The sequence below is a fragment of the Penaeus chinensis genome, chromosome 28, assembly GCF_019202785.1.
Source record: "Penaeus chinensis breed Huanghai No. 1 chromosome 28, ASM1920278v2, whole genome shotgun sequence".
Classification (NCBI taxonomy): Eukaryota; Metazoa; Arthropoda; class Malacostraca; order Decapoda; family Penaeidae; genus Penaeus; species Penaeus chinensis.
Window position 1 is genome coordinate 18094874 of NC_061846.1, and position 12500 is coordinate 18107373.

Genomic DNA, 12500 nt, shown 5'->3' on the forward strand with positions numbered 1-12500 from the left:
GCCAGTGGCTACTCCTGACCCTAGCACACCAGGAGTCGTACTCCCACCACCTCCACTCCCTCCAGTACCTCCTCCCCCACTATCCTCGGCAAAGAGAGCTCCACTTGAACCACGGATTGATCCCCCTCGTGTCCCTCTCATTAAGTCAACACCACCTTCAATAACAGCCTGAGATCCAATGGTTGACAATGAGGCACCACTAGCAATGGGGCTCAGACGAGACTCACTGAAAATCAGAAATCCTACTGTAATAAATCATGTGGCAAGTAAATTTTCTTTTGTTTTTCTTGTTTTTTTTTGTTTGGTTTTGTTTTCAAATAAGATGCATGAGCTAGTTATTCAAGTGTTTGCTTAAGGATAATCAAATGAAGCACAGATCTGTTATCATTTAGCATACAATCCTAATAGTATAAGCAAATGATTGAAAAGAATATGACTATTGCAATATACATGTATGAAAGAATGTGCTTTTGAAATTACAAAGGTGAGATGAAGCAAACATGGTTTTGGCATACAGTAGTGTGTGTGTGTGTGAGTGTGTAGTGAGTGGTGAGTGTGTAGTGAGTGGTGAGTGGTGAATGTGTGTGTGTGTGTGTGTGGTGTGTTTGGTATGAGGTATGTCAAAAGTGTTAGTATGTGTAGTGTGTTATGCATGCTGTAAGTTATATGTCATTTGTGTTGTGTATGTTCATGTTTATGTTTGACAAAATAGTTAAAGCTCTGAGCATAAGATCTAAATAAGACAATAACTTTTCACCTTCATAATAAAGCACAATATACATTGAAAATTTTAGGTTTCAACCTTTCTACTTCAACTAACAAAGAAAAAAAGAAAAGAAATGGCCAATTTAAGATTACCTTAATTTAGGAATTTGTATATTTACTTGGGTATTTCTGTACAAAATTGTATATCCTTTATGATTCACATATACTGGCAGTTTGATTTCTTCAAAATTAGTAAATGCATTATCTAATAATTATGCTGAATGCACTGGGAACTTTTCATATATTAGTAAAATAAAACAATTTAGTGGTAAAGATGCATGTTTTAGTTATGCAATCACTACAACAGGATGCAAGCTGTAATTCAACACAAATAATGTTAATAAGGAAGCAATTTTCACAACATTGTTCATGCAAATGCATAAACCATAAATGAAAGAGAAGCAAATTCAACTTAAGTCACTTGAATTTGGGAAACAAAGGCATTTGCAATGAATATTTGGTAGCCTGCATATCATAAGGGAAAACACAGTACAACCTGCCCAAATTATTAAAATATCGCTAATAATAATAATAAAGATGACCAGTCTTTGTTGTATCAAGATCTGTTCTCAGCACACCTACTTAGCTATTCATGTTTTGCATTTCCCAATCAATCTTTTGAATCTTTACTCATGTAGAAAGCAAAATATGTATCTAGAAAAGCATGCTGATTTTCACTTCAATTTATACATTTACTGGTGAAGTGTTGCTATTTCACTAAATACAATAAATAAGTTAAATAAAATGTATTTCTGGATCAGTGTCAATCCTCAGTGAAATGGAACTGATATTGCGTGATTTGTACTAGATTTCCAAACAACTCACACATGAGGCCTGAACTGCGCAGGTGTGTGAACTGCCAGTTGATAAGCGTCACTCGAACTATCAGCTGGATCTAAATGCATATCAGACGTTGGAAAATCTTGGTCCTGTGCTGGATCTGACAATGAATCAGAGCTTATTGTGTATCTCTGGTCAGCAGCCTCATCATCTGAGCCAAAGTGATCAGTGAGGGAGTGGCTTCGGGAACTGGTCCCCCTTAGCTTTTTGGCTGACTGCAGAAAAGCGGACATCATGCGATCAGAAGTTGTCGAGGAGTTGCTGGTGCGGCTACATGTGCTCTCTCGCCGTCTTTCTTGCCTATCAAACCGATAAAACTCAGAATCAAATCTAACTCTTATGTGTACTGGTTCAACAGTAAGAAAAGAAATGGTGTTTCATATGCCTTCCTTTCTCATCTAATTACAGAAAATGTACTAAATCTAAAGACCAGTGATGGCTAGCATTCCTAAAAAGAAATCATAAAACTGCAAAAGACACAAACATACTAGCAATTCTGAAACATCCATACAATACATTCTAAATTATTCTTAAGATTCATTAGTACAGTTAACTTTTTTTTCAGTTGATTTACTTGGTCCTTTGAAGAAGAAAAATAAACAAACAAAAAAATAAACCATACAAAAGAAAGAATAAAATCAGCACTGCTTGCTTTCATGTTCTAAAGTCTCTACACATATGTAGATGCACACTTACTTCCTGCGCATGCTTGAAAAGATTTTGCTGAGTCGGATGGAAGATCTTTTCCCGAGAGTGAGATCATCTTGTGAGGGAGCAGACTGAGGGGGGTCTGAGGAAGGAAGCTCCTCCAAGACTGGTGCGCAGTCTGAGAGACTCCTCTGGTGACCCATCATGGATGATGGTTTTGACTTGTGTGGTAGAGTCTGGGAAAAGTGAGAGATCTTGGAATCAGTGTCACTCCTATAATAAAACTGAAATCCATTGAACAAGATCTTCCCTGTTTACAACACAGCTGGGGAAAGATCAAACAGTAGTGGTTCATTCAAGAAATTCTCTTACTCTACTCCTGCCAACAGAAGGCAGAGGAAGGATTAGAAGGATCACTGGTGTTGATTCAAATTTCATCTCTAAAATCAAAAACTATAAAAAAAAAAAAAAAAAAAAAAAAAAAAAAAAAAAAAAAACAGAAAGGGAAAAAGAGCATACATTGACAGATATGGACAGATACAGCAGGTGGAACATTAGTAACAACATACAGAGATGTCATGTGTTCCCTCCAAAAAAAATGTATAAAATTTTTTCCTTTCATCTGTCAGAAATCATGATCACAAATAAGCCCACTAACCTGACTTTTTCCAGTGGTTGGGTAGGTATCATCCAAACCAATACCATCCACTAGTAATGACCCTCCGTCACTGCAATCATCAGAGTCATCACCTACGTAAAATCCACCACTTCTGTGAAGAAAACCAGAAACTATGCTGAGCCAGACATACATGGTTACCCACACATCTAACTAAAATACTTTTGTAAGCAAAGATTAGTACTTTGACATAGACAGGTTCTGTTACATCAAGGCCACAACTCTTAATATTTGACTGTGAGCTGTAATGGGATAGCAAAACTAACTAGCAAAACTTGATGGTAAATTCAGCCTGCAGTCTGAACAAATATTCATCCAACTCTTCCTTGAACACTTCAATAGATTATTACTAATCTAGGTCAATCATAAGTACTTACTTTGATAACTCAAGGTCATCAGCATCACTCTCAGAGATCTGATGGCCACGGACACTGATATAGTTCTCATCCCCCTGTCCCTGGTTATTTGTCCCTCCCCAAGATTCCATTAGCTCTTCCACATACTGCCAAGGTTCATGATGGTGACGGGTGACAGACTCCCAACCTAGGAGAATAAAGATAGGGAGAGTCACATAAAACTTCATGCAGTTGAAAACTTTACCCAAATCAACATGGAAATGATACAGTGCTTTCAACGTGGAAGCAAAATACATATATAAATTAAACCAAAACACTAATACAACTTTTCATAGCTGATTTGATCTTTAAGATCATTACAATATGTAACCTTACCATACTTTCGCAGCAGACTAGCTCCATCTCTAGTAGTTGCCACTAAGCAAAGGGCATGGAAACATGTTCCTCTAACCGAGTACACAGGGCATGAGGCAGCAAGCTGTGTGAGGGACGTCAGCACCCCCTCACAGCTCAAGAAACCAGCACCATCACTGCTCAGCCCCACATGACCCATAGCCCAAATGGCAACTTTTAGTTCATATATATCTTGCGCAGTTGCTACATTGCCGTTCTTCACAACCTGGTTAGGAAAAATATTGTAATACTTTTTATAAAAGAACTTGTACACTGTCAGGTTGTTACAGGTTTAACATTCCTATAAAAATACATAGGTTGCAAGAGACAGCAGTAGATAGTTAAATAAAATTACATGAAGATATCAGCTTAAATATTCTATACAACAATCTTGTTTCATTCCAATTCAACAGAAGTAATTGTCTATGAATAACCACAAATCCATAAGAGAATAAAAGAAAAAGACATACCTGTACCATATTTTTCACTGCTTCATGCTGCATCAACACAGAGAAACCATCTTTGTGTTGTGTGAGGGATCCATACAAGTGTGGAAGAACAAAGACATCATGTACCACATGCTTGCTCCCTGTACGTCTACCATAATTGCCATCATCTCCGCGTTGGTGATGCGTCAGGGAATCTGCTACTGCTGTTTGCATCATTCGAACATATCTGAAGAGAAAGCAGTACCTCAAGTTAGAATAAAGAGTCAACTTAAAAAACTGTCTCTTTTCTTCACAAAGATTCATCAGTTATTTAAATCATGGTTATTATCAAATGAAATATTACATTACATTACATGATATCAAGCATTTAAATCAAGAAAATATGACATATAATTTCATAAGTACCAGATGGTAGACTTTTCAAATCAAAAGAAAAATATAATTACCACTAAACCAGTAGTTATGACTGGCAGCCATTTATAAAATAATGTGTTGAGTACTTTTAAAAAAAATACAAATATACTTGACCACCAAAAACACACTTGTAGTTGTAAGTTGCAGCCCATTTATCCAGTAAAGTATTAATGAAGTTTGCTTCTTGATAAGCTCGAAAACCACGAGGGGAGGAAACCAATTTTGCCATGAGCAACTGACCCTTGTCACCCAGATGTAGAACTGATGGAGGTGCACACAACACTGCCTCTAAGTATTCCTGTGAATTAATAAAGGGAAAAGGAATTAGCATTAAGATATAACATACAACTCATCCAAAAAAAATGTATAACATAAGAGGAAGAACTACCAAAAGGACTAGAAAGCTATATTAACTAAGTATAAAAACTTAATTTTATAAAGGCATACTAGCTAAGACATACCTCATTATCACAAGCTTCATCCAAAACATCCAGCGCTGCGTGAGCAACTAAACGGCTCTCATCATAAAGCTGACCCACAAGCAGCTCTACGCCCCACCTTGAAAAGTCTTCAGCTCCTACTCGCACTAATGCTCTGAGTAGCTGTGTGGCGTACATGCGAGCTGACTCTTGACATCCAGTTAAAATCTTGTTTAAAATAGCTCTGAAAAAAATATATATATTTCTATGTTTATAAATATAGAACATATGCATACATATATATATTCAATATTCTAAAAAACTTGATTTCCCTTATTCAGACACTGGATCTGAGTACCTCACAGTTGGAGAGTGGACCAAAACCCAGGCATTAGCATCCACTCTCTCAGGTACATAGCTTGTGGACACAAATCACCTTGTGCAGAGTCTAATCTCCTCTTTGCAATGCTATTAGATCGTTTTCTGCAGACATCCTTTTGCTTTTTTTAATTTACCGAAGACTATATTTGTCATTTGTTATGCTGTATCAAGATGGTAATACCGTTTTTGTTGAGAAGACTCCAATCTCTCCTGGTAATTCATGTTCCAGAACATGACCAACCACAGAAGGCCCAAAGGACACAGCTTAGTTTTACATTTTACTGCAGCCAACGGGTAACTCAATTTGGTCCTTGGCACCGAGTGAAGATGACTGGCAAGAGCAGACAGATATCTGATTTTCTGATACTAATGTGATTCTCTTCTCAGGTATGCAAACATGCCCATGAAATTGCAGAACATAATACTATGGTGGTGATATTATTTTATTTGTCTTACAAATCTTTCTGATACCCACTATTTTATATCAGCTTCTGAATATGAAAAAATGCTGACAGTATGCATTCACACCATTTTGAAGGTATTACGTGATGTGGAAGCATATATCAAATGTCTAAAACAATAATCAGAAATCATACACACAAAAAAAAAATAATAATAATAATAAAAATAATAAAAGTAGACCAAAAAATATTTATCACTTAAAAAAACAATAATATTTAAAACATTATATATCACTAACAATAAGCCTTACCTATTAAGACCATTGATTGAATAATCTAGGCACGTTGACACAAGTTTGGCATACATGTCACTGGAAGATATGCTTACTAATTCCTGCAGCCTGAAATTAAGATAGTTTGGAAAAAAAGTTAGAGTAAATATTCCAGCATAGAAAATAATACAAATATATTTCGCATTTGCATACAATTTTGTCATAATGGAAAATATCAGAGAGAGAGAGAGAGAGAGAGAGAGAGAGAGAGAGAGAGAGAGAGAGAGAGAGAGAGAGAGAGAGAGAGAGAGAGAGAGAGAGAGAGAGAGAGAGAGAGAGAGAAAGAGAGGGGGTGGGGTGGGGGGGGTTATCGATGCAAAGAAGCCACTTACTGCTGAAAAATGCCCGCTTTGAGAAGCATGTCATATCCTCTTTGAGAATGAGAAAGTCTGCCCATTGCCAAGAAATAATGCTGTGCAGTAGTAGTGTTAAGGCGGGATGGTGACAACACAGCATCATGGGGCGGACGTTCACAGACAACATACGAAAGATTCATGCTCAGGTCTACCAGCAATTCCTCTAAGTACTTACTACATTCATCCTGTAAATCAAGAAATATCATTACACTACATTATTTCATTAGATAATCCTTTCTTTTTTCCTTTTCTGATTATTTCATGTTGTCATCCAGACACAAAAGCTTGCAATTCAACTTTATAAAGTTGAGAAACACCTGCAAGGCATTCTAAGGAAATTGCATCAATTAATAAGCAAATAAAAAGACCAAAAATGACCACAAAAGTCCTACCTCTGATGCGCCTAACAAAAAATCACAGAAGTGCAGTAGAGCTTGGGCATACACTTGAGCAAGATCATGTGTCAGATCAGTATTAGCAAATAACCCTGAACTTGGTTTATAAAAGTGTAGTAAACGTCTTGTAAAAAGGCGATAGCTGCTGTCATCTAACCGTTGCAAAGAAACTGTAGGCCACTGAAATAGGGATAAATAAATATATTAGCTTTGATACAGCATACTTCTTCATACTACTCTCATGATTCTCTTAGCACAAGCAACTTTCTAAATGGTTGATCATCTTCATATAAATTATCAATAATATAATGACATTGGGCTTAAGCCTTCACAGAAAAAAAAAAAACTTACCCTTAGTACTGGAATGATCAATTCCCATTTCCATTTCTGGGAATATCTCTCTGTGGCTATGACATTGGAGTCCTTTAGCGTCTGATGTATTACCTCATCATGGTCCTTCCCCAGCCACTGTTCATATGTGGAAAAATGTATAAACTGTCTTACAAAAAATAAAACAAATTTGATCATTCTGATGTTTCATTCAAAATCATATGCAAACTGAAAAAATCTTTTACACATTGATATTGATTGTGGTTATGTTAACCCATTGGGTCCGGGTGACGAGATCATCACATCATTAAAAAGTCTGGATCAAGGAGCAGGTGACATTAACATGCCGTTATGGGAAAATCTGGCTGTAGGCTGAGTGACGCATTATTCCCATTGATGCATAAGTGTGGAATGAAATGTCCGTGAGCTGTGACTGAAAGAGCACCAGCTCCATGGAAGATGGCACTTCCATGCTCAGCAGCAATGCGGATTGCTTTACAGAAAATTTATTATGTTGTAAAAATTTTCAAAATTATAAAAGTAACATAGTGTTACATAGTTTATTTTTTTTTTGTAGAAAGATGAATGGAGTCTGTGCAAAGAAAAAAAAAATATTACCATCTAGATAATGCAAGTCAAACTGCAAATATGGACATTGGAAAATGGCCAAAAAAGCTAACAACACTTATGCGTAAAAAAGAGTAAATAACTTTGCAAATAGAAGGCACAGAGTCTTGCCACGTGTTCACGTGCACCCAGCCTACAAGCAGCCAACCAGCAGAGCAGCTGCTCACATAAGCCTAATGGCCGGATTTTTTGTGATATGACTGCTGTGACGCAACCGAATCCAATGGGTTAATAAGATCTAGATTCACTTTACATTAATTTCAACTCACTTCAAATATATGGTAACAATAAAGGCAGGTTATTAATCATTATGTTACAAACACATAAAAAATGACCTCCCAATAGTGCACTTGCACTATTACACTGCCTACCTTACTTAGTTTGGCACTTGTGGTTGATGTCTGGACCTTAGGCATACGTTCTTTAGCCTTAGGAGAACAACGAATAATATGTGCTAAGTACTGGGAGGTGGGTAAGCTGCGAGCATTAAGACGAGTGCGGGCAATAGTGAGAAGAGCAGTTATGGCCTGAGTTGCTCTCATGCGTTGCGTCGCGTCTTGGCCAGCTGCTCGCTCCAGCAGCAATGGAAGGGAATGGGACAGAGCACAACACTCCGCTGGAAGGTTTTGGTTGGCTTGGTGGAGCATTTCACCTGCAAGTCAAAGGGGGTAAACTTTCAATATCTAGATTTCAACTGCAATTTAAATACACACATACATACATACATACATACACACACACACACACACACACACACACACACACATATAGCTAAGGAAATATCTGATGATATCATTAATATCACAAATCAAGAAAAAATCTTATTCAATATCTATAATAGGCACATATTGCAAAAATCATAGAAATGTAAGAAATTACAAACACACTCACCTAGAAGAATAGTTGTGCGGACAGACAATGCTGCTGAGCTGCTAACAATTACCTCACACATGGCAGGGAACAAATCAACGCACATCAGCGTGTAAAGTACCAGGGCTAAATGGTTTTGAATAATGTTTGGTCTGCAATAAAACAACCAATAATTAAAAACTGCTTCCATTTACAAGAAATAAAACCTTGACTTTCTTTATTGTATTATATGTAGCACATCAAATGCAGTTTTGGAGATGTAAATTCTCAGTCTTACCCACAATGTCTTTCATAAGTAGCAGTTAGATTATGGCTTTGACAGGAATTTTGTCATCATAATGAAAATCATAACACAAAGCCTACATGCTTTTTTCATTATCAATCTTCAATACGTTAAACAAGAGAAAAAGGATGGCTGAACTTACAAGTATGCACAGTATGCATATTCAACATAATCACACATATCAACAAGGGCACTGGCATGTACGTGCAATATAAATATCCAGAGACAGAGTCACACCTGAACAAAGTATATTCAAATATTCAAGCCATGTCAATCAAGTCTGGTCAAAAACTGAAATAAAGCCATGAAGGAATAAATGTAACATGACTGAAAGAGTCAACCAATAGGTTACCATCTTCATAGCTCATGCCAACAAAGGGCCCCCAGACTCACAAATTGGCCAATGACTCCCACTCACCTAAACTTGGCAGTATGAGGTAGGAGAGCTCTGGCTTCTGCAGCTACAAAGCCTTCATGTAATCTCCACAAGTCAGTGTCAGAGGAAGAGTGTGAATTGTAATCAGCCAGGGCCTCGTCATAGTCACCTGTCCATTCCCCAAGAGGTATTCGAAATAGCTCATACAACAGCTCTATCACTGCTTTCTGGAAAACAGAGAAAAGATAAGTAAAAATGATGATGACAAACCTGTGTCAATGGTTAAAATAGAAAAAAAAGATACTAAAATAATATATGATTATTGTAATAAAAACAAACTAAAATATATGATAAAACTAATAATAGAATGATCATCCATAAATAATCTAAAAATACTAATAAAGTAATAAATAAAAAGGAAAGTGAAAAAAGAAAAATGAATGCATCAATCATACATTGCTAAAATTTCCTTGTAGAGATCTTACAAATATCTTATTTTGCTGTCTACTTACTCTTGTATCTTCGTGGTTAGGATAAAGTAATGCCACCAGCGACTTTAATGCTGCTGTGTCTGGCTGACAGAGAGCTACCAGGCCAGGCCATGAACGCAGGGACACCAGGACTGCCAACTTTCCCGCTTGAGTCCGTAACTCTCTTTCCTCACTGGTTAAGAAGAAAAAATAAGAGTTGTTTTATGATAAACAAAACTGTTATCATTTTCAAATCGCATCAAACTTATCTTATACACTAAATAGCTCAAGCAAAATTATTCATAAGTACATTTCAAAAAAGGTAAACCTCTACCAACCATCTACCTTTTACTATAATATTCCAGGTCATAACTCGTATGTTTATAGTGAAAGTCCGAGAAGGGAGCCAGGATCTGGTGAAGCTGGGCACAGTGAGGTCGCCACTCAGGAGTGTTGAGGAGGTAGAGAATGGCACCCAGGAGAGCCTCGTTAATTCTTGGCATAGCACAGTCGAGGATGTTGTGCAGCAGCACTCCCACTCCCCCACATTCCACAAAAACATTAGTATTCAACACAGCTGCAATTCCAAAAAATTGTTAAAATGGTTCATAAAGGTAAATATAAATATTTCATGAAGAAATACAGACATGCTAATAAAAAGAAAAAAAATTCTTGTTATTAGAAAAAATTACAATACTAATAATAATTATAATTATCCAACTGAGTAATAACTTTAAAAAAATGATGAACTTCTGATGAACTTTCCTGAATTATAAACCGAACTGTAAATCTGAACATACCCATTTCATTAAGGGTAGCAAGAGCAGATCTGAGAAGCCGGTCTCTCTCCTTGGCACCATCCCGTGCAATAGCGACTAAACAGCGTGCTAAAGCCAAGGGAAACAGACTAGGAGCTACCTGCAGCATTTTTCTTGTCAGCCTTAAACTCTGCACACGCTCTATTTGATTATCCAGCATGATGTCCATACTCCTGCAAAGCAAATCATTTAATATATACATCAGCTAAAATTTTCTGTATGCCTTGCAAAGACCTACTCAAAAATTCCTTTATTGGTAATACAACCTGAGGATTGTTATTTGGATCAATCAACAAAAAATAATGAATACCCTAACTCACTCCCTGATGGCCACATGGGTGCAACAAATTAACAGTATTCTTAATGACTTATAATCAAAAAGAGTATCTTTTGTTCTAGTAGCCTCATACAATGAACAAATAATGACAGAAAATGGAGGCTTGATTTAACAATCACTGGCTTTTTAACACAAATAACTGGTGACTATCGATGCTATTCTTTTCAATACCTTTTTTACTCTATTCTAATTAGAACCAATTGACAAAAAAGATAATACTTGGATTGAAAGCAAATATAAAATATCATAATATTCCAACTGTGATCTTTTCAGCCTCCACCACAGAACTCACCTGATAATGAGAGGTATAGTGTTGACTGCCTGAAGGGCTTTCACATCCTCAGGAGACTGAATGAGGTAACGGAGGAGTCTGAGCCCACCGGCACGGACCTCCTTGCCATCGTGGACTAGGCAGCACCGCAACCTTTAAAACAAGAATCAAAGATTTAAATAAATAAATAATCTATTCTCTGCATTATACTTAGTGGGTCTTTAATCATTTCATTTCACGACTTTATCTGTCTATAGCAAAATATTTAATTCTAAAAACAAATCAATTATCCCAAACCCTGACTCTAAAAGGCAAACATTTACATCACAATCAAGACATGAACACATAACATATCAAAGTAATAGAGACAGATTAACCTTAAATCTAATGATAAAACAGAGGCAATGAAAACCAAACCAAAAATATGAGCATCCTTACAAACAGAAATACTGTTCCTTTGTGATCTTGACTTCCCCAAAGTCTGGGTGGGATGATGGCGGATGCGTCCTTCCCTTGTCCGACACGATATCATCAAAGGCTTTAATTTGCTCTTCGGTGAAAGGCGACTTCTTTGTGTTATTGGTTGTGTTAAGCTTCGATATTGCCCTGACCGCTGCGTTGAGGTACCCCAGGCGGCGGCTCTTGGGGACGCCATTCTGCTGGCACACAATGGCCACCACTTCTCGCAGGATCCCTTGTATTCCCTTCCCTGTGTCGAGAGTGATGCTGTCCTCCTCACTCTCATGGCGTCCTTCAAAGGGGTACAAGACCATCATTATCACACACACATACATCGCATTCATTTAAAAAAAATATATTACATCCTAAATATACTATCTTTATACATTAATGATGCTTGATCAATCATTATCATATAATGTGAAACAGCATCTGCATATATAATAAACATTATTTGAATTCAACTTGGTATCTGTGTCATAAAGCTTTGTAGTTACCTAGTTTCCTAGTCATAAGTGAGAATTCCTAAGCTTGTTCACTTCACTTTAAACATATAAATATATAACTAAATAAAGTAATTAATCAATCAATTAATTAATAGAAAATGACCCTGAAAACTGACTATCAGCCAACTTAGAAAGGGTCACAGCATATGTTGATTCTATTAATTTGTGGCAAGCACATCATTCTAGGAAAATACACTCTTTTTTCCAGAAAAAAAAAACATGAGGAATGAAATAACACAATTACTCCCCCCCCCCCCAAAAAAAAAAAAAAAAAAAAAAAAAACACTAACTTTCTAGAAAATAGTTGACATTATTCTTATTCTTTCTA

General features: G+C 36.7%; 1 protein-coding gene across 3 annotated transcripts in view; it reads right to left on the minus strand.

Moving 5' to 3' along the window:
• Positions 1-12500, minus strand: part of LOC125039937 (rapamycin-insensitive companion of mTOR-like) — a 30527-nt gene that overhangs the window by 3601 nt on the left and 14426 nt on the right. For all 3 annotated transcript variants that reach the window (XM_047634327.1, XM_047634325.1, XM_047634326.1), the window contains exons 2-22: positions 11646-11958; positions 11229-11360; positions 10582-10772; positions 10127-10358; positions 9824-9974; positions 9354-9538; positions 8674-8804; positions 8154-8434; positions 7177-7293; positions 6823-7005; positions 6407-6615; positions 6054-6143; positions 5003-5204; positions 4670-4839; positions 4149-4353; positions 3661-3904; positions 3307-3472; positions 2912-3023; positions 2302-2489; positions 1591-1905; positions 1-226 (exon numbers count right to left, since the gene is read on the minus strand). The exon at positions 1-226 is cut by the window's left edge and continues 146 nt beyond it. In XM_047634327.1, the coding sequence (XP_047490283.1) occupies positions 1-226; positions 1591-1905; positions 2302-2489; positions 2912-3023; positions 3307-3472; positions 3661-3904; positions 4149-4353; positions 4670-4839; positions 5003-5204; positions 6054-6143; positions 6407-6615; positions 6823-7005; positions 7177-7293; positions 8154-8434; positions 8674-8804; positions 9354-9538; positions 9824-9974; positions 10127-10358; positions 10582-10772; positions 11229-11360; positions 11646-11958 (4043 nt within the window). The remainder of the gene's footprint in view (positions 227-1590; positions 1906-2301; positions 2490-2911; positions 3024-3306; positions 3473-3660; positions 3905-4148; positions 4354-4669; positions 4840-5002; positions 5205-6053; positions 6144-6406; positions 6616-6822; positions 7006-7176; positions 7294-8153; positions 8435-8673; positions 8805-9353; positions 9539-9823; positions 9975-10126; positions 10359-10581; positions 10773-11228; positions 11361-11645; positions 11959-12500) is intronic.